Source organism: Uranotaenia lowii, chromosome 3 (genome assembly GCF_029784155.1).
Source record: "Uranotaenia lowii strain MFRU-FL chromosome 3, ASM2978415v1, whole genome shotgun sequence".
NCBI classification, from domain to species: domain Eukaryota; kingdom Metazoa; phylum Arthropoda; class Insecta; order Diptera; family Culicidae; genus Uranotaenia; species Uranotaenia lowii.
Window position 1 is genome coordinate 120,996,478 of NC_073693.1, and position 26,897 is coordinate 121,023,374.

Consider the following 26,897-nt stretch of genomic DNA (forward strand, 5'->3'; position numbering starts at 1 on the left):
AGCCTAAAAATTAGCCCAACAGTTTGAGTCTGCTCATGATTTTAATTTAAACGTTGTAAGTCCAATTGATGCTCAAATTTCCCTTGAATTTGATGATATTCTTTCTAAGCTTGAATACATTTTGAAAGTTCCTGCGAGACAAATATTGATGAGCTTAAATTGATTTTCAAACGATTTAAAAATATGAAAGGTCCGGGGGAAGATGAGATTTCTATATTCTTATTTAAAAGTTCCCTGAAAGCACTTTAAATTTTTTAGTTAAAATCTTCAATAAATTATTTTCCCAATAAATGGAAAAATGCCAAAGTAACTCCAATTTTGAAACCTGGAAAAAGTGCTTCAGAGCCTTCAAGTTATCGACCAATTAGTTTGCGTCCTTCTTTAAGCAAACTATTTGAGAGAGTTATTTTGAATAGAATGATGATTCACATTAATCAGAATTCTATTTTCCCTGATGAACAATTATTAATGAAGGTTTTTCAACTGGTGTTGCTCTTCTAGATATTGAAAAGCTTTTGACAGTGTTTGGCACAAAGGTTTAGTAGCTAAATTAGCTCGATTTGATTTTCCTGTATATCTCACTAAAATTATTCAAAATTATTTGACTAGCCGAACCTTACAAGTAAGCTATCAAAAGTCATGCTCTGAAAGGACACCCATTAGAGCTGGGGTCCCTCAGGGCAGTATACTTGGGCCAATTTTATACAATACTAGCTGACCCGGTAAACTTCGTTTTACCTTCTAAAGTATAAATCGTAATAAATGTTTAATTTCATCTACACGTCCTTAACTGCATTGTGCTCGCAAATAGATTCTTATGGAAATCGTAACAAATAAAGTTTAATTTGTATTGGGACCCCCTATCATCAAAAGTGAGATCCTTGAAACTATTATACAAACCATCTCTGACCCAAAAAACCCTCGCATACCAAATTTCACTTCATTCCGACCGACCATTCATACGTGATGTTGTTACAAAGAAAACGCTTCCATTTTTATATATAAGATGTGAAGAAGAGGTAAATTTGTATGGGGACCCCCCTTTCATAAAAAGTGAGATTCTTGAAACTAATATACAAACCATCTCTGACCCAAAAAAAACCCCGGATACCAAATTTCACTTCATTCCGACCGACCATTCATACGTGATGTTATTACAAAGAAAACGCCTCCATTTTTATATATAAGATTTTTACTTCTGATCTTCCTGATGTACCAGAAGGAAAAGGTAGGAGATTATTTGCTGATGATATTTTGCTTTCAGCCAAAGGTCAGAATTTACGGGTGGTACGCAATAGATTGCAACACAATTTAAATTCCTTTTTGAAATACTTGAAAATGTAGAAAATTTCTCCCAACGCTTCCAAAACTCAACTCACTTTATTTCCCCATAAGCTAAGAGTTCAATTTTTAAAACCTAATGAAAATCATTTCATAACTTTTAATGGGGTTTCATTAGAATGGTCTGATCACGTGAAGTACTTGGCACTCACACTTGATCGGAATCGTACTTTTGAAAATCACATTGAAGATATTCAATCTAAATGTAATAAATAAACTAAATCTCTTTATTCTCTCATCAACAGGAAATCCCGACTATGCCTGAAGAACAAGATGCTGATCTACAAACAGGTGTTCCGACCATCGATAATGTATGCAGTTCCGATTTGGTCTAGCTGCTGCGCGACGAGGAAGAAAGTCATCCAGAGGATTCAGAACAAGGTTCTGGAAATGGTTTTGCGGCTTCCACATTGGCACAGCACCGAAGATCTTCATCGGATTGCGGGCATTGAATCTATCGAAGAGAAGGCCAACAACATCATCTCCAACTTCAGAGGCAAATCGATGCAGTCTTCCATCGCAGAGATTCGCTCTCTTTATAATTAGTTTAATTTTAGGATAGTTTTTAGTTTTAAGTTTAAAATATTTATGAAATTACAGGATGTTCTCCTACATTAAATACTTGATTGCGCTCCGCCAATTTAAGTCTTATAAATAATGTTTTATTATCTAGTTAATATTAAAAAAAAGCATCAGTTCATGAAAAAGTTCGTATCACTTTCTCTTGATTATTTTGGTACATGGTGGCGCCATGATGCCACGCGCCAGATTCCATACTCTACAAATTGAGGATTTCCGAGATTTGTTCAATTTGCTGATCGATTGCTGCTTTCCTACATTGCCTACGCACAGCGCATCAGAATGGTCACTTAGGTATCAATTTATTTATTGAATCAAAAAACTTGCCTGCTTTGGATATCTAACCCCGACTTTCATAGTGAGAATCGATCACTTTAACACAAGACCACGCCTAGATGTTGTTCTAACTGAAACTAAAACTCGAAATGGTGATATAATTTTGTAGCATACCTGCGGGCGCTTCGGCCAGCCAGCCATGAAAAAAGCAGCCCAATGCACTTTTTGTGACTTAGTAAATCCCGTTTTGAGTGCTTTTGCGGCCTTTTTGTGACTTAATGCACTTACAACGTACATATAAATCACTGTTGCAACTTTCAAGTTCATATTGTTCATATAGTTCACTAAAGATTCACTAAAACATACTTTAGATATTTTTTTTAAATCTGTACAATTAAATTACTATTTTCAGGCCAATTAAACCTATCAATCAGGACGGCACTCCAAACAAACAGGTCAAATCCTGAAGAATCAGGACACCTGGAACCTCTGATTGTGCGGTAAATAGTTAAAGAAATTTTTATCTCCACATACACTGACTGAGGTGTATGATTCAAACATTAGGGCGCTCTTTGCTAGAACTCTCTTTCTCTTACCGAGATACGAGAACTCAATATGGATTTTTCCGTATATCTGCGGATTTTAAGCACTTCTACGGATCTACGGATTGATGCTCGAAATCTACGGATTTTCAGCATTTTCCTAGGGATTTTCTAGAGATTATCGAAAAAAATATATGAAACTTTTTATCCATTCTCAATTTTACAACTTGAGCAACACTGAAACTCTCTTTGGGGCGAGTCGCGTGCTTTACAAAACAAACAAAACGCTGTGGTATCATAAATTTGAAAAATGATTGCCATGTAAATTATGGCTATAGCTCCAAAAAACCGGATCGTCGCTATTCAATTTCCAGAATTCGTTGACCTATAAGCATCTTCTTTCGGATTTGCGAATAATCGAACCAAAAAACCAGTTCGGCTTGGAGGGCTTGGAACCCGTGAAGCGACCGATACCGATTTGAATAAACAGAAAGACTAGTTTAAAGATTTAGTCGCGGTCGTTAGATGTAACGCATTATCTCGGGTGACGTCAAGAATCTAAAGAACTGACGTATACGTAAAGGTTAGTGTCGTGACTGGTGGTTATCAAACACTTCACTGGCCTTTTCTTGAGCCTTCAAATACACAACTTTTTAACATCGACTTTTTTTAATTTTTAATTCGTCACTGAAAACATTTCGGATCTGTTCTCATAAACATCTCTTAACGAACTGGCATCAAATCGCTGCTTGGTAGTTTTCGTTCTTTTTCTGTAATCGTCGTTCAGAGAGATTACTCTCTTTATTTTTTCCACTCTCTGATTGAATTGAGTTAGCTCTGTCATTTTAAAGCGTTTCTTTTGATTGAAGGAGAGAGAGCTACAAACGGATGATAATGTGTCAACCATAAACAACGTCCATCATGAATAAGATTATTAACATATATGTATATCATTTTAAATTTCCATTGTTTTACTGTTAGAACATTTTCAGTATTCTCAAACTTTCGTCTTTTACCGCTGTATACTAAGATTCATTTTAATTTCCATTTATTTATCATTATTCTCTACATTCGCCTCCACCCGTACAGTAGAGTTTACTAACGACCGCGATTTTAAAACCAAATTATTCATGGTTTAATTTTTTTTTTTTATGCCGCTTTTTTTTTTTATATACGCACAATTTATATGTTAAAAAAAATGAAATTAACTCAAAATATTTATTGGTAATTTCAAACTGTATTGAAATTCTATGTTAATTTTTTTTTGTACATATTAATCTATTTGGTCATTATAGAAAGCTTTCTTTCAATTGTAGTTCAAGAGTTATGTGAATAATCGATCTGAATTACTCACAATGCATCTTTTTCTTAATTCCTGCTGAACTCCAATACTCAAAAATTACATATCTCTCGTGCATCATATCATGCTCCGATCGAGTTTTCATTAAATTCTTGACTATTATTCCTCGAACTTGACTTTTTTCTTATTTTCAATCTATTATTCTTGCTTCGTGTTTCATGAGCTTGATTGTTTTTTAATTCTTGATTCTACTATTAACTGTTTTTGTTTTCTATTATGCTAGATTTTTTTCTAACTGTTCGATTCTTGGATTTTTGCTATTTATTCGAGATTAATGACTCAAAATTCATGATTTTTTTACTTCTGACTTTAAGTTTTCGACTGTCTGTACCCTAACTTCGATATTCTTTGCTTATAAACCAACAAATTATGATTCTTGACTTATGTATCTTCATCACTTGACATAAAAATTTTTGATTCTTTCTCTTCTTCTTCTTTAAAAATGTTTTATTCTTCTCTTTTTTTCATTCCCTCAACGAATAATACAATGTATAACGTATATAACTTTTTTTTAATTCATCTACTTCTCGTCTAATCTTCCTGTCTTTTAACACACCTCCGTCTCATGTTATTGGATTTCATCAATCATCTCCCTATCTTCTAATCTTGTACCTATTTTATATTGTTCATCTCATTTGATAATCTTCATTTTTTTTTAATTAGATTTGCTCAACTTTTTATCTTCTTGTTGATCCTGTTTCAACTTCTCTTCTTTCAACTTTTCCTTTTGTCATTTCATTTTCTTCTCATCTCATTTCGTATCTTCTATTCTTCCTATTTTCTTTTTCATGTTATCATCTAATGGTGTATTGTTTATAATCGCCTCGTTTTATTTTACAAAAAAATAAATATATTATCTTGCATGTCCTTGATTTATGAAAACTTAATTCAAAACATTGAAAACAAACTTCTATTTCTCAACTTTTTCAATACAGCTCTTTCTATAATTTTTTTGCTATCATCGCATGTTTCATTATTACGAACCTCATTTTTTTTTCAATTTCATTATAAGCCACTTCCTTTTATTCTTGATTAAATGAGACTTTTTTTTTTAATACTTTCCATTTTTCTCATATACACATCCAAATTATTTTAACTTATTGTATTTATATTATTAATCCTCATAGGACTTCCAAAACTTTTCCATTTTCACCCAAACAATTCTATGTGAACTTCTCTCTCCCGCATTTTAATGATATATAACCGTCTCATCATATTATTTTTCTGTTTCTATTCACTTCTTTTTCTTACCTCGCAATATTTTTTTACCTATGTTAACGAATAATGATATTTATAGCATTTCATTTTTTTTTTGTCTAATTCACTTCTTCTAGTATCATCTTCCCAGCTGTAGTGTTCAGTTAAAAGTCTTCTAATCCGATAATCAATAAATTTTAATAATCTCATTTGCCCATCTTTTTATCTTCTTATTTTCATCTGGTTTAATCTCTCACCTTTTAATATTTTTAATCATTTCATAATCTTACATTCTTATTCTTTGCTTTATCTCTATGCCTCTTATTTTATAATTGTTGGATTTTTTTTATATCTCCTGTTCATATATTTCCTTAATTAATCATTTCATGATTATTTCTCATCAACGTCTCATCACCCAACTTCTAATTTTGTGGCTGATCAATCTTTCTGAAGCTCTGAATTAATCTTTTCAGTAGCTCAACGAATCCCCTAACCCCTTTTTTTTCTGTCCTCGGCAGTTAAAATTTTCCATCCCCATAGGTTTTTCAAGACATTTTTTTTTTTGCTGAACCTGTTAGAGACTTTTATTTAACCCTGAACAAGACATGTGTTATTATTATTTATAAATAAACACTTTACTTTTGACTTCACCGAGTCGTGGCAAGAATTTGGTTTTCTCGGCCCTACGAGACTTATATTTTTATATATTTCAAGTTTTTCAACCACATTCAAATCATTTTTATTACCTATCACTATCGTTACCCGTTCCAGGGCTTTTATAACTTAAATACTCGTGTTTATGATTTCCACATTTTATAATTTTACTAGTTCAAAATATTTAAACTCAAACTGCATTTTTTTTTTGTTTCATATCATTTCTTTTTATTATGAAGACGAATAACGCAATTTAAAACGTAGTAATTTTGTATCAGCCTTTTCTCGTTTCACCCCTCCAGCTGATCCATCTTCTGATCATCACTTCTTTAAGGTTTTGCAATTCTCATATTTATATATTAGGTACATTCGTCTATATCATTCGTCTCATTTGATATTAATATTTCCCATCATTTCCTTTTTTAAAATCTTTTTTTGTACTTCCTCCTTATTTCAAATCTTTAAATCTCTCCTTTCTCCATTTTTTTTATCAATCCTTTTGCTCATCTCCTCTACTGAAACGTTAACTAATTAAATAAATCTTTGACATTTTTTGCTTGACATTCACAATATTGTTTAACGCAAAAGTTTCTGAAATCATATGCACGAACATTTTTACACTTCACATGATACTCAAAGTTCTTTACTTTTGTTACTACTCTTCGCTTTTTAATTTATTTTTCACTTTTCACTCACTACTTTGTGTTCAGTACTCTTTATACCTGCCATTATTTATTTTTCAATTTGTATTTACTATACGTTTTTCTCTGTATCCTTCACCCTTGGCTCTGTATAATAGACATTTACTACTTCACTCATAATTTTTTTCTTTACTTTGTAATCTTTGCTTTTTTTATTTTTCACTATCAACGCTTTACCTTTGATTTCTTATGTTGTTATTTTTAATGTTTTTTACTCTTCATTCTTTACTCGTTACATACATTTTTTTAGCTACTCTCCACTCATTATTCTTGGCTTTGCACTTTCCTGTATACTATTTTCTTTTTCTTTTATCTTTACTATTATCTCTTTTACGCTCAACTTAACATGTTTCTTTTTTCTATTTTTGTTTGTACATTTTACATCATTATTATCATTTTTTTTTCACTCTTTAATATTTACCCTATATAAATCTTTTTAAATATTTGCTCATAACTTCTTACTTATCACTCTTTGATCTTTTCAATCAGTATTCGTTTTTGATTCTGTTCTCTCTACTCTACGCTTTACTTTTCACTCTTTACCTTCTACTCTATGTTTATCACTCTTTTCCGTTGAATATTTATTCTTCACTATTAAAAATAACTTGTGTTTTGAAACCCTGTATATTTTACTTTTAACTCTTAAGTCTTTACTTTCACCATTAACACTTTAATTTTCCGGTATTAACGATTACTTATCCCGCTATACTTTTGATAAATTACTTAATGCTTGGTTCTTAGTTCCTATTACCTTCGGCTCTGCTGTGATTTTTAAATTCTAGACTTCTACCATCATTCACCATACTAACTCATGACTCTCATACCATGATTTTTTTTCTTAACTTATCTGTTGTATTTTTCTTTACTTTTGACGTTAAGCTTTTGATACCTGAACATGCACTGTTGAGTCTTAACTCTTGATTATTGGCTTATGTTTTTTTTCGCCTCTAAACTCTTGATTACAAATTCTTGAAACTTGAATCTCGGAGTTCCTTCTTTATTCAAGTCTTGACTGAGGTTTGACAATATATTGTAAACTTTTGAAATTTGACTTCCTTGTTTTGATTTTGGGATTTACCCTTCCTGGACGTGACTGATATTTCTGACAAGACATTTTTCATGCACTTAACCTGCAGAGACTACAATTAATCCTCACAGGACTGTTTTTTTTTTATACACTTTAATCGCAGGGTCTGCAATTAACCCTCACAGAACTGATTTTTCTTTACTCCTTTAACCTAAAGGGACTACAATTAACCCTCACAGAACTTTTTTTTTTTTTACTCACTGAATCTGCAGGGACTATAATTAACCCTCACATTTTTTTTTTATTACTTAACCTGCAGGGACTGTAATTAACCCTCACAGGATTTCGTACTTTTTTATTAACTTAATCTGCAGGGACTGTAATTAACCCTCACAGGACTTCCTTTTTTTTTTATTAACTTAAACTGCAGGGACTATAATTAACCCTTCGATGACTTCGTTTTTTTTTTGTTACTTAACCTGCAGGGACTGTAATTAACCCTACAGGACTTCGTTTTTTATTAAGTTAACCTGCAGGGACTGTAATTAACCCTCACAGGACTTTTTTTTTTTTTTTACTCACATAATCTGCAGGGACTATAATTAACCCTCACATTTTTTTTTATTACTTAACCTGCAGGGACTGTCATTAACCCTCACAGGATTTCATATTTTTTTATTAACTTAACCTGCAGGGACTGTAATTAACCCTTCCAGGACTTCGTTTTTTTTTTGCTTAACCTGCAGGGACTGTAATTAACCCTCACAGGACTTCCTTTTTTTTATTAACTTAAACTGCAGGGACTATAATTAACCCTTCCATGACTTCGTTTTTTTTTGTTACTTAACCTGCAGGGACTATAATTAACCCTACAGGACTTCGTTTTTTATTAAGTTAACCTGCAGGGACTGTAATTAACCCTCACAGGACTTTTTTTATTTTATTCACTTATTGACTTTTCGTACATCATCAGGACTCATCATCAGTATATGAAAAAACAGCTTTCATTCGAAATTTAAAGCAATGATACCTTTCAATAGTTTAAAAAGAAAAATCTTGCCATTTTTTAATCACAAACATCAATTGCAAAAGAATATTACAAAATTTGTGTAAACGAATTGATTCCGGTCCAATGTTAATCTACTCGTACCCAAATCTGCGCTTTTTATTTTTTTTCTTTTTGAAAAATTACTGCGTGTATCTCTCTTCGTTATGCATCGTAATTCATTTTACTTAATATCCGAATTTCAAAGTCCGCCATCTTGGAACTCGATAGATTTTATGACTCCTTACCAACACAAGACTGTCTGAAAGCATCCTTCATTTCAAGAATAAAACATGTGAAAAACATACCATTTGGAAGACGTAGAACTGTCTACCGACAACGCCATTGTCGTGACTGGTGGTTATCAAACACTTCACTGGCCTTTTCTTGAGCCTTCAAATACACAACTTTTTAACATCGACTTTTTTTAATTTTTAATTCGTCACTGAAAACATTTCGGATCTGTTCTCATAAACATCTCTTAACGAACTGGCATCAAATCGCTGCTTGGTAGTTTTCGTTCTTTTTCTGTAATCGTCGTTCAGAGAGATTACTCTCTTTATTTTTTCCACTCTCTGATTGAATTGAGTTAGCTCTGTCATTTTAAAGCGTTTCTTTTGATTGAAGGAGAGAGAGCTACAAACGGATGATAATGTGTCAACCATAAACAACGTCCATCATGAATAAGATTATTAACATATATGTATATCATTTTAAATTTCCATTGTTTTACTGTTAGAACATTTTCAGTATTCTCAAACTTTCGTCTTTTACCGCTGTATACTAAGATTCATTTTAATTTCCATTTATTTATCATTATTCTCTACAGTTAGATTAGTCATTTTAAGTTGGAAAGAGATAATAAGAAATGATTGAAGGGTTTTTTTTATAATTCACACATATTTAAATAATTATGTTTCTGGTGTAAGGATTTAAATTACTTAAAAAACTATTTTGTACAGTTTTTGGTAAAAATAGTTTAAAACAAGGTTGAAACATTAACCTTAATTAACTTTTTTTAATAATCATAAATTTCAGAAGACCAAATTAAAAGATTCTGATATCAGATTTCCCTCAGAGAAAAAAAAAATGATATCAGATTTCAGAAGCAGATTTCAGGTTCAGATTTAGATTTAAGATTTAGGTTTTAGATTCAGATTTCAGATTCAGATTTCAGATTCAGATTTCAGATTCAGATTTCAGATTCAGATATCAGATTCAGATTTCAGATTCAGATTTCAGATTCAGATTTCAGATTCAGATTTCAGATTCAGATTTCAGATTCAGATTTCAGATTCAGATTTCAGATTCAGATTTCAGATTCAGATTTCAGATTCAGATTTCAGATTCAGATTTCAGATTCAGATTTCGGATTCAGATTTCAGATTCAGATTTCAGATTCAGATTTCAGATTCAGATTTCAGATTCAGATTTCAGATTCAGATTTCAGATTCAGATTTCAGATTCAGATTTCAGATTCAGATTTCAGATTCAGATTTCAGATTCAGATTTCGGATTCAGATTTCAGATTCAGATTTCAGATTCAGATTTCAGATTCAGATTTCAGATTCAGATTTCAGATTCAGATTTCAGATTCAGATTTCAGATTCAGATTTCAGATTCAGATTTCAGATTCAGATTTCAGATTCAGATTTCAGATTCAGATTTCAGATTCAGATTTCAGATTCAGATTTCAGATTCAGATTTCAGATTCAGATTTCAGATTCAGATTTCAGATTCAGATTTCAGATTCAGATATCAGATTCAGATTTCAGATTCAGATTTCAGATTTAGATATCAGATTCAGATTTCAGATTCAGATTTCAGATTCAGATTTCAGATTCAGATTTCAGATTTCAGTTTCAAATTCTCATAGATTAATTCATTGTTTCGAATTCACCTTACTGAACAGTGAAATGAGCTGGAAGCATCGTATGATTTCCGTATTTCTAATTCGCCAGCTTTGACATAATAAATTTGCATATGCATTTTAGAGAGTCTAAAATTGGATCGTTCACTTTCACTGTTGTTCAGCTATAAAGATCCATTCGGAAGCGGCGGCCGACTCATTAGTTCACGGAAAGTCTCATCGTTTGTGAAAGGTGTCTCTGCAGCAGAAGAGTGCCAAATTTAGTCACAATGTTCAAGGTAGTGTGGTTTTCTCAAATTTTAGTTACTTAAGTAAGAGTTCCTAATTTCCGGTAATTTTAAAGGTATTTGTAGCGCTAGTGATGGTCGGTGCATGTGCAAATGCTTTTCCGGCCAAGCCCGTAGTTCTACCGGAATACGAGGAACCTCTGGCGCCAGGTGTGATCCATGCCAATCGAGCCATCGTCCGTAGGGATCCGGGAGCCGATGTCGATTTTGCCTACCAGGTCAATGCTCAGGATTTGAAATCCGCCATCGGTGGAAATTCTCTTCGAAGTGGAAACTCGGATATGGCCGTACTCCTGCATCATCAACCGGCCGCTCATCGATTTGCATTCCGGGCTTATCCCAGCTATTGGGGTTTCGCATGACGGTTTATTAGGTTGATGTTGAAAATTTATAGATTTGTTGCTAAGTTTTTGTGAGGTCTGTGAGTAAATTTTGTCACCATCTCGAAGACGATATGTACCTGTGTTCGGTTTTCACGTGATATTGTGTGTCTCAAAATGCCGAATAAATATCCCATTAAACATGTTTATTTAGCTATATTTCCTATACATTGCAGGTGCCGTCAGTGTGTGATTAACATAATAATAAGCCGAATAATGCTATGTGGAAATAAGCGGCTCTTTTTTGAAAGGGGTTTCTAATTTTATCATAGTCATAAAGCGTTGATCATTTTGATCGAGGGATTCTTAAATGCATGCGTTTTTAAAACCATTTGCTTGATTGAAATACTTTATAGGAAGAAAAAAAAGCTAATAAAAAGAAATTTCATTGAAAATTTTAAAAAACAAATTTGTTGTTGGTTTTGTTATCCTAATCTTACTCAACTCTTGTTATCTCTCATCAGTCACGCACCGCACATTTTTCCAGCCAGGGTCGTGGTCAGTTTTTATACCAATATTCGGCTGATTCTTATTCTAAGTGATTGTTTAGTTGAAGATGAACATCAGCATCATTATTTCCCACCACATCTTTATTAGACAAAACTGTGAAAACGTAGAATCAACTGTTTCGGGATTCATTGCCCATGATTATGGTTACACCATTGACGTACTTTCAAGCAGCAGACAAAATTTTACCAAAAAGTACAGAATCATCACAAGGATCCTGTAAAAAAGGCCATGGATTGCAAACTTGCGTTGGAAGTATCATTAACGTACTTCCACAACAAGCGAGAGTTATAGTAATTCATGAAAATTTAAACTTTCTTTTAAAAGCAGCAAATTGTTCATCTAGTCTAGGGATACCATACGTAGGGGAGAATGAGGATACTTGATCCCTGGGGATACTTGATTCCTTAGCTATATCTCGAAACTGGAATGTCTTACAAAGATCAAATGTTCTAGAAAAATGTGCCAAAATGAGCAAAATAACAATGCTTGTAGTTGAAATTTTTTTAACAATATAATTGTTTGAGTAATTGAACTTTGTTTGAAAAATTTCACAAAATGTAACTTGAAGATCTTTTTCCATCACTTTAAAATGTTCCTTACATGGGAAAATTATGAAAAAAATATTTGTTCCAATGTATCAATCGTTCGAGCGTAAAATAAACTTCATAAGGCCATATTTTCAAAGCGATCGAAAATTAACAACTTTTTTCAGAAAAGTTTTCTAATATGTTGATTATGGGTACAATTGATCCCCTAGAGTTGGGTACAATTGATCCCCCTTCCAAACGGCATATTCTTCTTCTGAATTGATAGTTATGATTGCTGATTACGAAATTACTAATATTTATCCAAAAACTAATATTTATCAAACAATTGTCTGAAGAAAAGAGCAAAAATAGTTAATTTTCTCTTAATTATAAAAAATAGCGCCTTTAAGTATGCAATGTTATTAGCGTTGAGACAAAGTTATAGAATTTTCTTGTTATATCTGCTATAAATTGTGAAACGAGAACAAACATGACCAAAATAGTCAATTACCATTCTATCTTGGGGTTTTGTTTGATTTTTATACAAGGATTAGCGCTTCCTGAATAAAAGATCAAGTCTCCTTCAATAGGGGATCAAGTCTCCCCTAACTTCAGAAAAATCGCATTTTTTTTACTCCCACGAAAATGTTTCTAGTTCATCAACGGGTTCAAGTATCGTTCTAATTTTTGGAGCATAGAAACTTGAAGTTACAAGCTGCCAGAAAACGTCAAAGACGGCGTGTTGCTAAATTTTTCCAAAAAGATATGGTGAAAATAAGAAAAAGGGATCAAGTATCCCCACTCTCCCCTACTCTTTTAAGAGTTCATGTACTCTTTTTCGATCGAGAAATGGGCGTACTCTTCTTTTTTTGAAATTTTACCAAATGTACTCTTTTTTGTTGAAAGTCGTTTGATCAGAAAACGAACGAATTTCTTACATTTTATGAAGTTGTTTCACATCTAATGTGAACAACGTCAGCACTACGAAAGGAATACAGCTTACAACCAGTTACTTTAACATCTTGTTGTCATTTACCTGCGTTTAAGTCGTAATAAAGTGAGCGTGATCAGCGCCTTTGAGTATGCAAACAATAATCAATATTTACACAATTTAATGGGCTTAAATGCGCACAAATCTCAAATAATGATTGTAAAAGAAATGTAAACTTAAATAAAAACTCTTTTCGAATTGGATTATGTTATAATATTTTTTGAAGTTTGTCACTGCTATCTCTTCGAATAATACAATTTTTTCATAACCTCAACAAATCGGCAGTCCGAGGTAGTAGAGACCTCCTCATGTACAACCTTTTCCTTCTGTTTTGCATACCATCCGAGCGATAATTATATGAATCTTGTATCTACTTGATGGCTGGGATAACGTGGGAGCTCAGAAACCGGAGTTCGGATAAGTGGGGTTCTACTGTATATCGTTTCTCCTGACTTTTTGGGTAAATTATCTCAATGTACTTTTTTTGGTGTTGCGGGATATGGTAACCCTAATCTAGTCATGCTTTCGAGTATTTACTCGCACATACATTCTTGAATGTGCTATAAACATGCCGCGAGAAAAAAAATTACACCATTTAACCAATGGTTTTATTATATAGGTTTTGCCATAAGTTTTGTTGATCATTAGAAATTATCTGCCACCATGCCTCAACACCAAGTTGCACAGGCTACTGTCCCTGGAATTACCACTATTTGAAGTTTGAGGGTCAGATGACTTGACTGCTTGTTAACATCACTTCGACCGGGCTGGAGAGATTAGAATAAACATATTGAGCAAATACCTACAGACATGAATCGACGAGGAGTATAGGAGGGTAATGGATGAAGAGAATGCCGCGCGGGCTGCAGTAGTGCAAAGAGGCACCCGTCGAAATGTGAAAAATCCCCGACAGCGGAAGAGTCAGCGAGTCCGAATTTTCCTGGAGAAAAAGCGCCGCCTGAAGGAGGAGGAGGTCGAGGAACTGGAGCAGCTGCATAGTTCCCAAGAAACACGAAAGCTCTATAAGAAACTCAACGCATCCCGCAAAGGCTTCGTGCCGCAAGCCGAAATGTGATAAGGACGGGGGCATCCTGACGGACAATCGTGAGGTGATCAAAAGATGGAAGCAGCACTTGGATGAACACCTGAACGGCGCACATGCAGGAGATCAAGAAGGGCAGCTGAACTCATCAAAATGGGCCCGGACAAGTTTGCCTATTGCCTACACCGGTTGATAGTCCGGATCTTGGACATAGAACAGCTACAGGAGAAGTGGAAGGAGGGGATAAAATGCCGCCTACAAAGTGTTGTCCAGAATCCTACTCCGCCGCCTAACGCCACAAGCAAACAGATTCGTGGGAAGTCATCAGGCCGCCTTCATGGAGGGACGCGTCGTTGACCGTTGACCAGATATTCACATTACGGCAAATCCTCCAAAAGTGCCGTAAACACCAAGTCCATACGCACCATCTATTCATCGACTTCAAAGCCGCATACGACACGATCGACCTTAACGAGCTATGGAAAATCATGGACGAGAACGGCTTTTCCGGGAAGCTGATCAGACTGATCAAGGCGACGATGGATGGAACGCAGTGCTGTGTGCGGATTTCGGGTGAATTGTTGAGTTCATTCGAATCACGCAGGGGGCTTCGACAAGGTGATATGGTCTATCCTGCATGATGTTCAACATGGCGCTAGAAGGTGTTATTCGACGAGTGGTGGGCAAAATGCAGGGCACAGTTTTCAACAGATCCAGTCAACTTATCTGCTTTGCCGATGACATTGATATAGTCGGCATATCATCTGCGGCGGTGGAAAAGATCTACCGCAGACTGAAACGCGGAGCAGGAAGGATTGGGTTGATGATTAATAAGTCCAAGACGAAGTACATGCTGGCCTGCGCATCCGAGACCGACCGAACCCGCTTGTCCAGAAATAAAAAGGACACAGTCGACGGTGACGAGCTGGAGATAATCGAAGACTTTGTCTATCTCGGGTGACTGGTGACCGCAGACAATGACACCAGCCGTGAGATCCGGCGGCGAATTATCAGCGGAAGTCGTGCCTACTACGGACTTCACAAGCAACTGCGGTCGAGAAGACTTAGCCCTCGCACGAAGTGTAACCTGTATATATATGACGCCTATTAGACCGGTTGTTCTCTACGGGCACGAGACATGGATATTGCTTGAGTAGGACCTGCGTACACTCGGAGTATTCGAGCGACGAGTGTTAAGAACCGTCTTTGGCGGCGTACAGAAGAATGGAGTGTGGAGGCGAAGGATGAACCACGAGCTCGCGCGGCTCTACGGCGAACCCAGTATCCAGAAGGTGGTGAAGGCTGGCCGGATACGCTGGGTGGGACATGTTGCGAGAATGCCGGACGACTGTCCTGCAAAACAGGTTTTCGCTACGAATCCGGTGGGAACAAGACGAGCGGGGGCGCAACGAGCGTGGTGGTTAGACCAAGTGGAGCGTGATCTGGCGAACGTGGGGTGTCCGAGAAATTGAAGAACGGTTGCCATGGAGCGAGTGAATTTTAGGAATTAGGTTCGTCAAGTTATATCGTGAGACGGAATATTATGTAAATAAAATAAACATGAATAGTCTTAAATAAACAAAATAATAAACTAAGAAAATGCAAGCAAATAGTTAACCAAACTTGACATTCCGTAGAAATGTCAGTATAGGCACAGAGAATATAGGTGCAATCTACTTATAGGTACAATTTACAATTTATTTTTCTTTTTATGATTTCTGCCGCTCTGGAAAATTTACAAAATGTGTTATAAAAACATAGATAATATCAAAATAAAATTTGCAAAAAGATCCTTTAATTTGTGCAAACAGCTTAAAATGGAGGTATATTTTGGAAAAAAAATGTTCCCGGGTAAACTTATCATAGATTGCCTGGTTTTATCCGGGTTTGCCTGGATATTCAATACAAAATTTGAAAGAAAATAGAAAGTCCGGTCCGGTCCGGTTGCCCAGATTTCGTTGAAAATAGCCCGGATTTTACCCGGATTTATTCACTATATTTGCCAAATCAAATGAAAAAAGCAAATTGTGTTTTAATTTTTTTTTTATTTATGCGCTCAAAACATTTTTTTTAAATAAGGCCGAAACAAATTTCTAATCTTTCTTTTGTCACTCGGTAGTTGGAACATCGCGAGGAGGGGATGATAAAAAATAATGCGAAAAACAAATGCATTGGAATAAATTGCACTAAAGCTTGTATGCTACAAAATTGCTAACTATATCATTGCACTAAACCAATAAATCAAGTAATTTTGTATCGATAAATTCAATAAAATCAATAATACAAAGGGTGAAATAACTCCAATTTTTGACAACATGTTTTTTGGTCTTGTTATCATTCGGATTTTTGATTTTTTTTTTCTCGAAAATTACAAAATATAGTTCAAACTTTATTTATTCTTCCCTTCCGGTTGTTTGTAAATTTCGAAGGGGGGAAGGGCGGGGAGGGGGGGGGGTTGTATTAACAAAAGAAGATATTCATATTTATTCCAGCCTAATCATGAAAGGTTTTTTGGAAGCTTAAAATACCACCAAACATCTACTGATGAGTTTTGATGGAAAATGTTTTTTTTCTTCAAGTATTTCTTCTTGATTTTTGTTTATTTTGGAAGGGGGTGCTTTTTCGTAATACCTAAAAGCTTTAAAACCCTCACTGAGGTGAAGAGTATTAAACATGATCATTGATTGCAGTTAATTCAAACGACATTGGTGGTTATAATTAAATGTTCGTTACAAAATCAGATTTCGAGTTTCGGGGTAATTTTGATCACTATGGTTTCTACGTATCTCAACAGCTTCAAATTTACTGTTTTGATGCCATTTAGCACAGAAGGCTCAAAACATCGATAACAGTAATTTTTTTTTGGACTCAATTGAATTTTTCAACGTTTCTTTCAAAAACAAATATACTCAAAAGATGTCAACAATGTTGCTGCATACATTTAGGGGCAAAAATTAAAAATTATAAACAAAATATATATACAGACCCCGTTCGTTTTTGGCAACATTCGATTTTGGCAACATCCGATTTTGGCAACATTCGATTTTGGCAACATCCGGTTTTCAGCAACAACATTACCTTTTACTTTTCGCTATAACAGGACTAATAAAATTTTGTTAATCATCATAAATACGTTTTTACGTTCTGAAAAGGTGATGAAATACAACAACAAAAACAAAAGTTTTTTTTATAATTTTATGAAATTATTTTATCGGCTATATCGGTGAAATTTTATAATCTTTGAGAAAGAATATTTAAGAATTGAAAGATTATAGACGGATAGAAGATTAGAATAAGGTGAAAGATGTTGAAAATGAGCGGAAGGGTAATTTTAATTTGAAAAACTTTTCATCACATTTCATCGTTTTGTTCCTCACGGGCCTTATACCTTGCAGTGGTAGATATGGGATAGATTTGTAGCTACCACCACACAATAGTAGGCCTAGCGTGGTTCATCCCACAAGCGGTAGACTTGCAGTATGAAATGATTTTTTTTAATTTATAAAATACTCCAAAATGACATACGGTGAAAAATTCAAAAAGTAAAAATACAAATACAAACAAAAAACTAAAAATGAAAAAAAAAACAACTAGGCTGACAAAGAGAATCAACTGCCCAATTCCCTTTAGTGAACTTTATGTACTCATTAATGAACTTGAAAGTTGCAAAAGTGATTAATATGTACGTTGTATGTGACTTGTTTTGCCCAATTCCCATTAGTGAACTATATGTACTCATTAACGAACTTGAAAGCTGCAAGAGTGATCTATACGTACGTTATACGGGACTTAAGTCACATGAAGGGCACAAAAGTGCTCAATACGGGATTTGGTAAGTCATATAAAGGGCACAAAAGTGCTCAAACGGGTATTGATAAGTCACAAAAAGTGCATTGATGTGCTTTCAAAATCAAATAACCTATTCGAGTTTTAGTTTCAGTTAGAACAACATCTAGACGTGGTCTCGTGGTAGTGTGTTCGATTCTCTCCACGAAGGTCGGGGTTCGATCCCCAAGCCGGTCAAGTTTTTTCCAATAAGTAATTTTGTACTTGAGTGACCATTCTGATGCGATATATGTAGGAAATGCAATTGAGCAATTTGTCGAGTTTGAAATCCGGCGCGTCGCATCATGGCGGCACCGGTACAGAACACAGTAAATAATCAAGTGCAGGTGATATGAACCGAAGCCAACGGTTCAGTTGAGATAGAGAGACATAGCAGAATCATCATTCGTCCCTATTTAGGAATTGGTGCTTAATGGGAGTCACCTTCAACTTAGTTAAGTTCAGTGCTTCAGAAAATTTACTCTTATGTTATCACCTGGCTAGCCGACCAAAATAATATTCAACAAATTGTCAAAGATATGCATTTCATTTTTCTACCTGCTACATACCCAGAATGCAAAACTACCCCGAGTAACACAAAATTTGCAAAAAACAGCCATAACGCCCTTAGAAATTTGTTCACAAGCGAATACAAAGTCAGTGGACGGACGACAAGCCCGATGTTATGCAATAAGAGCTTAGTTTACGTGAATAATCCCGTATTATTAATTTCTAAATTGTTTTGCATGTGCAAAAAAGAATTCTCTATAAGGCTTTAAAAAAGCTAAACCCAAAGTTGTCCTCAAGAAAATTGTCGGGTTTTTTCCCCATTAGCAAAATCTTGCCCGATCATGATATTTTTGGCTGTTCTGCATACGAGCTCTGGAACTAGCAAAAATTCGTTGTTTGAGATTTGGTTTGATTTACTGATAGCTAAAGGCAACATTTCTGAAGTCTCAAAGACATATTCGCTAGACATTTCAGCGATCTACACTTAATATTGTGTTATTTTGGGACTAACATCGCTTACAAAAGTCATAATATTTATCATTATTTTATCCAACTAATTTACCGACCGAATTCATCTGCTTTTTTCAGCGTAGCTAAAACAGGATCGAATCTATAAAGTTCGAGATTATCCTTAGAGAATAAATTCCGATTAATTTCCATAACAAGTGAAATACATTACCAATAGCTGGTTGAGTTGACCTGCTTAACAGATTGCTGCAAAATTCTTATCAAATGGTCTCGTTGTTTAAGTGGACGCCTCAAATAACAATCTGAAAAAAGGATTATTTCATAAAAGTGATTCTTTTACAACAGATGCAAAAATACTGAGAACGTTGGAAACACGATTTCTGTAACCAAGTTTAATATTTGATCATTTAACCCTCATCCGCATTAGATTTCATTACCCTAATCAGCACTAGGAGTGTCAATTTGACACCACAAGCTCAAATCGTTCTAACTTTTGGCGTGTTAAACCGATTTAAACAAAACTTGCATCAAAAGAAACCTTGTAATGTCAGTAAAATATGTTTACAACATTATATACAGCTAAAGTTACAAGTTTTCTCGTTATTCAGCATGAAAGAAAAAAAAATCCGAAAAAACATGCCTCACGAAAACTGCTGTAGTTCATATATTACACGTCCAAAAAAATATTTGCTTCATGCATATGAAAGATGAAGTTAATGTCTACATCATGAAGACAAGAAATTTTTTTTTTAATTTTTTTTAATGAAATGGTCACAAAAAGTTCAAAAAAGTGGTCTAAAAAACCTACTTTTCATTCGATTGCTAGTAAATACTGTTTGAGCGATGGTAGAGTTTTAGAAAAAATATGACAACAAACTTTATTGAAATTCTAATATTTTGCTGTCTTTAGATTTTTGATGCAACAAAAATTGAAATTACTGGAATTTTTCAAAGTTCACTACTTTGCGCAATTTTTTTACAAATTGATATTTCATCTCTTTTTGTGGTCCACCGTCAGGTTGTACCGGGATTTTCAGTGCTTTCACTTTGTTTGGACCAACCAAAGTATATTTATTAGAAAGCAAATTTAATCGACATTCTAGTGAGGTGCAACAAATAACGCTGTGAGATTTCACAAAAATATGAAAATTATAAACGTAAAATCATTCCTGAATTTCTAGAACTACAAGCAGCGCGTCCAGTAAAACGTGTTTGGTGGTGATTTGGTCAGAGAGCGAAGCCGACAGACGAAATAATGATGCGTGTCGTACGTTTCTTGGTTGGAAATTTTCTATTGATAGTAGGGTTAGTTGCCCTACTTTGGACCCATTAAACGGTGGTTTTTAAATAATTATGTTTTTCTCATGAATTGACGAGAGGTGTATATCTTTCAGGAAATTTATTTATAGTTCATGATCTTATCTGCAAGTTTCAATAAAAATTTTCAACATAGGTTTCACCGTTATTGAAAGATTTGCAAAGATATAGAAGATCAAAATTTCCATCTTTGAACCTACTGTTCCTATTTTGGTACTGAACTGGTGCCTTTCATTGGACCTAGAACAAAAATTCTCATCAAAAGTATGATTTTCCGAAAATATAAAACTACATTCATTAAAAATGCTTTTTTCAATCAAATATCATCATACAAAAGTATTAAAGCTTTTTATCGATTGAAAATACATAAATTCCTGTTAAGAATATCTCAAACACTTTCACTTCCCGTCAGCTCTATCAGCAGAACAACAGCTGAAACTTTTTTGTGTTTACTTATTTGTAGTTTATTTGCGTAAAGCTGAAAAAAAAATGTTAGAAATGTTGAACAAAGGTTCTGAATTATTCCCCAAATAATTATTTGCACTTTTGTTGATTTGTTGGTATAGAAACAAAGTTTTGGTGATGTTAAGTCTAAAAATGGAACATCAGAGTCAAAAGTCTACTATTTTTGGACCCATTGCAAATGTTCCGGGTTTTCCATTGATTTTCATTTATTTTAGGAAAAATAGGTAAAATGGTTCATATTCTTCACAGTGAAAGTTATTTCTCCTTTTTTTGGCTTGGACAGAAAGAAAACGTGATTTTTCCTTATTCACTCTAATCTCTCAAAACACGCCTCACTAATTGAGCTGTCTGATTTACCACCGATGAGGAGGTAAATTTTTACAAACGTTGAAAATTCTATGAGAAATACTTTTTATGGCAAAAAGCGGTATGGTAGGATTCAGGAAGAATTAGAGTTCATTGTGTGCAGGAGAGTATCTTTATCCTATGCCAGCAAAATGAATTATTTACAATTTCCGGCATTTTAGGACTAAAGTAGTTCACGTTTGCTTGTCACGACACGCCCCGGCAAGAAAAAATTCATTCCCGTTCATCGATTCCGCCTCCAAATTAATAAATGGGTGGTTTTCCGAAGGAGCAGCGGCTTTGAGATTCCGAACTTAGAATATTTTCGGTCTTTTTCTGTAGAAGTCCAACTTCACGCACCCACACAGCTTAAAATTTCTTGTTTCTTTCGAATGTACGCAATTGCATTTCAGTGTGTTGGCTCACGGTCCGTTCACTTGGTTCAGTAGCGTGGCGGCTGGTGTTGTTGATATTGCTTGCGAAGACATTCAGTTTCACCCGTGCTTCGATGCTGTGCGGACGTGGCGGTACTTTTTCTACAGCGTCGTGCGTATGTGGAATTGACTACTGTTTCATTTATCAGTGTTCATAAGCTTTACTTACATATGTGATGAAGTGATTTGTGATAATGTGAAGTATTTGAAAAAAAAGGAGCGGAAACTCTGTTAAAATTTTCAAAAGATTTATTTTCAATTTAATTAACCGTCATCATTTTGAAAATTTTTCATATTTATTTATAATTAAATTCAAATGATGACAATTATTTTCAATGGGCTCTGCAGAAAAGTATAGAAAAAACGACGAAAAACTGTTACAGCGCAGCTCGGATCCGAATCCCATCCTATGTATGCATTCTTCGGGCATCGTGCTCTGGTACGCAGGGTTACCACATCCAAATCTGTACCGCTCATCAAAAAAATCTTTTTCATCTGTACCGAAAACTCAAAAATCTGTACCAAAATCTGTACCGAAGAAAACAAAGTTCTGCATTCAATGTGTTGATGTGTGAAGATTTTGTTTCCTTATTTTTTAATCTTAAAAAAGATAGATACTTTATTGCACATAGTACAGTTTTTTAAATAATCACTTTTTGTGAAACTCGTTTTATCATTTTTAATTTTTATCTTTTTGAAACTGACATTTCAAAATATTTTTTCTAACAAATACTTCCTAATCTTCATGATGTTTATACGTAATTTTATTGGAACGATTTTTGAGCGACATATTTAATACGACATTTTTCGATCCGCCATTTAATCCTAAATAACTTTTCGTTCTAAGGATAGCGTACAATGTGTCAACACTCAGACAATTACAAACTTTGGTTTTATTGACATTAACTCGTTAGAAAATGCGCTCAACCACTGCGGACGAGTGGGGGACCTGGGGGATTATAATCAGATAAATAATTATATGTAGCAAATTTGTAAATCTAATTGTTCCATCATTCCCAGTAAGGAACTCCTATCGTCAGAATAATAGAGGCTAACATTTGACTTATTTTCTGTATTCTTCAATCAACTGGATGAAAGCAAAATGTAGAAACTTTTTTTCCAGTTTTTAAAAGTCAAAAATCTGTACAAATCTGTACCAAATTTTGAAAAACTGTCATCTGTACGTACAGATTCTGTACCAAAAATGAGCTCAAAAATCTGTACCAGTCTAGATAAATCTGTACATGTGGCAACCATGCTGGTACGATGTCCGAGGGGCGTTTCTTCCGCTCTCGGAGCTTTCGGATGAATCACAAGGAACTCACTCGAAGGTCGCGTTCACTTCGGCGACTCCGGCTGCAATTTTTGTTTCAACTGCTATTTCGCAATTTCGCTCCGGATTTATTTCGCTGCGAAGCGGAAAATTCATTTCAAAAATCACTGGGGCATCATTATTTCGTCTATCGGCTTCGCTCTCTGACCAAATCACCACCCACCGTACCTACTCGGAGAGCATACAAACACTTTTTGCTGGACGCGCTGCTTGTGGTTCTAGAAATTCAGGAATGATTTTACGTTTATAATTTTCATATTTTTGTGAAATCTCACAGCGTAAATTGTTGCACCTCACTAGAATGTAGATTAAATTCCCTTTTCAATGGATATAGTTTTGATTGCTTCAAACGGCGAGGGAGCACTGAAAATCCGGGTACAACCTGACGGAGGACCACAAAAAGAGATGAAATTTCAATTAGTGAAAAAATCGCGCAAAGTAGCCAACTTTGAAAAATTCCAGTAATTTCAATTTTTTTTGCATCGAAAATCTAAAGACAGCAAAATGTTAGAATTTCAATAAAGTTTGTAGTCATATTTTTTCAAAAACTCTACCATCGCTCAAACAGTATTTACTAGCAATCGAATGAAAAGTAGGTTTTTCAGACCACTTTTTTGAACTTTTCGTGACCATTTCATTATAAAAAATTTAAAAAAAATATTTCTTGTCTTCATGATGTAGGCATTAATTTCAGCTTTCATATGGATAAGGCAAATATTTTTTTGGACGTGTAACATATGAACTACAGCAGTTTTCGTAAGGCATGTTTTTCGGATTTTTTTTTTCTTTCATGCTGAATAACGAGAAAACTTGTAACTTCAGCTGTATATAATGCTGTAAACATATTTTACTGGCATTACAAGGTTTCTATTGATATAAGTTTCATATGAAGTTCATAATAATTCAAACGACTTAAATAGATTTTACTTTTGTGGTGTCAAAATGACACCCAAAGTCGGAAAAGGGAGTTTTTTTGTCCAAGCTTCCAGGGTTCGTCCATAAAAAAAAAGTTAAGAAGCAATATTGAAGAACTTTTGAATTCATTTAGGGTCCCCGAAGAAATTTTTGTATTTTGAAGCTTTTGAAAAAAGTTACAAGCCTTCAAACTTGCAATGGTGTCAAAATGACACCCTAATGCGGATGAGGGTTAAGCTTAGTGTTAAGCTCACCGGAGGTCGGTTTTTTGAAAATGAATGTTGTCGCTTGAACTGTCTCAAAAGTGTGTGGAACCGACGTTCGATGCAGCCAGACTATACAGAAATAGCCGAAATGTCGGGAAAATATTCATCTTCCTGGAGGTAACTCAATGTTCTACATAGGACTTTGAACATGGGCTAGGCGCAAATTCTCTTCAACGCAACATCACACTCTGTTATACCTAATAACATGAAAACTCTGAAGTCTAGAAACGCCTGTAGATATTAGTAAAACAATCACTTGTTCACTTCAAACGTGGTAATCCTTTTTAGAAGGTTTCTAGGCTCTCGTATATATTTTATGTTACTCAGAACTTCTTGTGAGGAGTGAAGGAACCACCTCTCAGAATCTGTTTAACAAATCCGAAGGTTTCCAATGAGTTTTTTTTTTTCATATTATAAGTCAATCTTAATTTAGAAGCGTGTTGGGTAAAAACACTACCCGTTGCGCTGAGTTGACACCAATCCGCATCCAAAACACGACAGTAACAAAAATACACCTCCTGTATGAACGCATGCCTGCAGGTAACTGATGCTGGTTCTTGAATTCGCCTGGTTGTGGACTTCTTTATTGAGCCGAACAGATGGTTTCCCTTCTTCTGCACCATTTAAGTCATAAAGGTCCAGTTCAGTTACAGTCTATTGGAAAATTTCATCATCGATTTTTGTTTTTAAACGGAAAGCTGTATAAATATGAAAGATTTCAATTTGTTCTGAGTACCTACATTGAAACAGTATTTTTAATATCAGCTTTATGTGAGAACATTGCTCACGTCAAGTTGCCTTGTTTGCCTTATACTATTGATCGGGTTTAAAAGTATCATTTTAATCTATTTCAAGATTTTATTCGCGTCTAGGGTATGGAAATTCCTAGGCTCAAGAGTGACGTAAATAAATTTCAGAATGTTGTTTTGAGTAGTATTATGAATTCCAATTTTTGCGCCGAATCATAAAAAAATCATCAACGCTGTGATCGTTATACATTATATGATATCACCGAATCTAAATCAACTGAAAATCGGAAATAAGAAATTCCGAAATCCCACCTCTGATCTCACATGCTAGAGGTAGCTCATGACGTCAAACGATAAAAACGATATGCACGTGAGACCCACAAAACCGCCCGAAAGGTACCAGTACCTACCTCCCAGAAGAATGCATGGGATAAAACAAAATCTTCAATTCCTCAGCTTTGCTCAGATTCCCGTTTGGTGACGCACGATTTTTCGCAAATACCTGTATCGGGTCAGTATCTATTGAATTTTCTCTCAACCAAACTATCAGTATAAAATGGCGTTTATCCAGAAGGAAATCAAACAGTTCAACGAAAGATTTCGAAACAGTCACAAGCTCTCTTTTCTTAACCAAAGTCCAACAAAATACTCAAAATGTTGAAGGTGTGTAAATTCACAAATTTTTTAGTAATGAAAAACAATTAATCACATTTTTTTTATACTTCCAGGTGTTCTGCGTTCTCGTTCTGCTAGCGGTTGTGTCTGCACTTCCTCCCGCACCACTTGCACCTCAAATGCCAATGCAGAGGATAGCAAGACAAGCACCAGCTCCTGCTCCAGCTCCAGCACCTGCGGCACCATCTGCGGTCCAGGAAGAGGATCAGGACAAATCGGCTGCCGATGATATGGAGAAGGCGGAAACATTCGGATTCGGATTCCACAAGCACTATCATCATGGATATCCCAGCTACCGATCTCTGTACGCTCCCATTGGCTACGGATATGGAGGCTATGGACCATATGGCGGTTACGGATATGGCGGATACGGTGGATACGGATATGGTGGCTATGGATATGGTGGATATGGAGGTTATGGAGGATACGGGGGAGGCTATGGGGGATACTATTATTAGATTAAATAATAAAATTTAAAAAAAAAATTAAAATCGAACTTTGCTTTTATGAATGTTTCCGAAATTTCCTTAAACATCTGATTTCAATAACATTTGCACAGTAACTATGTTTTACTCAGATGATAGTTTTTATCAATGACGGATCAAAATAGCATACTTCTGATGAAATCTTCTTCTTCTTCTTATACTACTCGCCGATGCCATTTTTGCCAATGAGGTACATTTTTACTAAGTGCGCCCCTTAGAGCAAGTTCACTGGTGTTGGGAGAAATTGTAGGAATTTTGTTACCTCTAGCACATTTTGAAAATTTTGCCATGTAAAAAATTTTTCAAGATCTGTGGCCTTCAAGTTTTTTAACAACACTTGTTGAAGTTTCGCATGCTGTGATGCAAAAATAGCAATATTTCTATCACATACGGCTGAAATAGAAACAGTACTGTAAAAAATACAACGCCCAAAGATCTTGAAAACATTTTTGCCTGGTAAAATTTTCAAAATGTCAAAATTTCTATCACCTTTTTCCCAACACCAGTGAACTTGCTCTTAGAGAACGAACACTATCGCACGGCGGAGAGAAAAAAAAGAAAAATAAACATAAACAATTAATATCTGCGTCGCGACATGTAGTTGTCAGGGAGCTTCATTTATCCTTGGCAAAATGCGTCGTGAAAATTGTCCCTAGTGACGTAACTTTTGTTATGGTTGCTATATTTATGAAGAAAAAACTAAACTACTAATCACGGTAAAAAAAGACAAGGTAGGCTACTCCCACGAATAAACAACTCGTTTGAATGTAAACACGTAATG

The 26,897-nt window shown here is 34.9% G+C and overlaps 2 protein-coding genes across 2 annotated transcripts; both read left to right on the plus strand.

The window, feature by feature from the left end:
* The first annotated feature begins 10,776 nt into the window (after positions 1-10,776).
* LOC129751253 (uncharacterized) lies at positions 10,777-11,434 on the plus strand. Its single transcript, XM_055746638.1, has 2 exons — positions 10,777-10,870; positions 10,936-11,434. Exons 1-2 carry the CDS (start codon positions 10,862-10,864, stop codon positions 11,239-11,241), a joined length of 315 nt encoding a protein of 104 aa, XP_055602613.1. The 5' UTR covers positions 10,777-10,861; the 3' UTR covers positions 11,242-11,434.
* A 14,046-nt stretch (positions 11,435-25,480) lies between these two features.
* LOC129752560 (cuticle protein 64-like) lies at positions 25,481-26,089 on the plus strand. The gene is made up of 2 exons (XM_055748334.1): positions 25,481-25,619; positions 25,685-26,089. The coding sequence occupies exons 1-2, from the start codon at positions 25,611-25,613 to the stop codon at positions 26,087-26,089; spliced, it is 414 nt and encodes a 137-aa protein (XP_055604309.1). The 5' UTR covers positions 25,481-25,610.
* Positions 26,090-26,897: the final 808 nt, after the last annotated feature.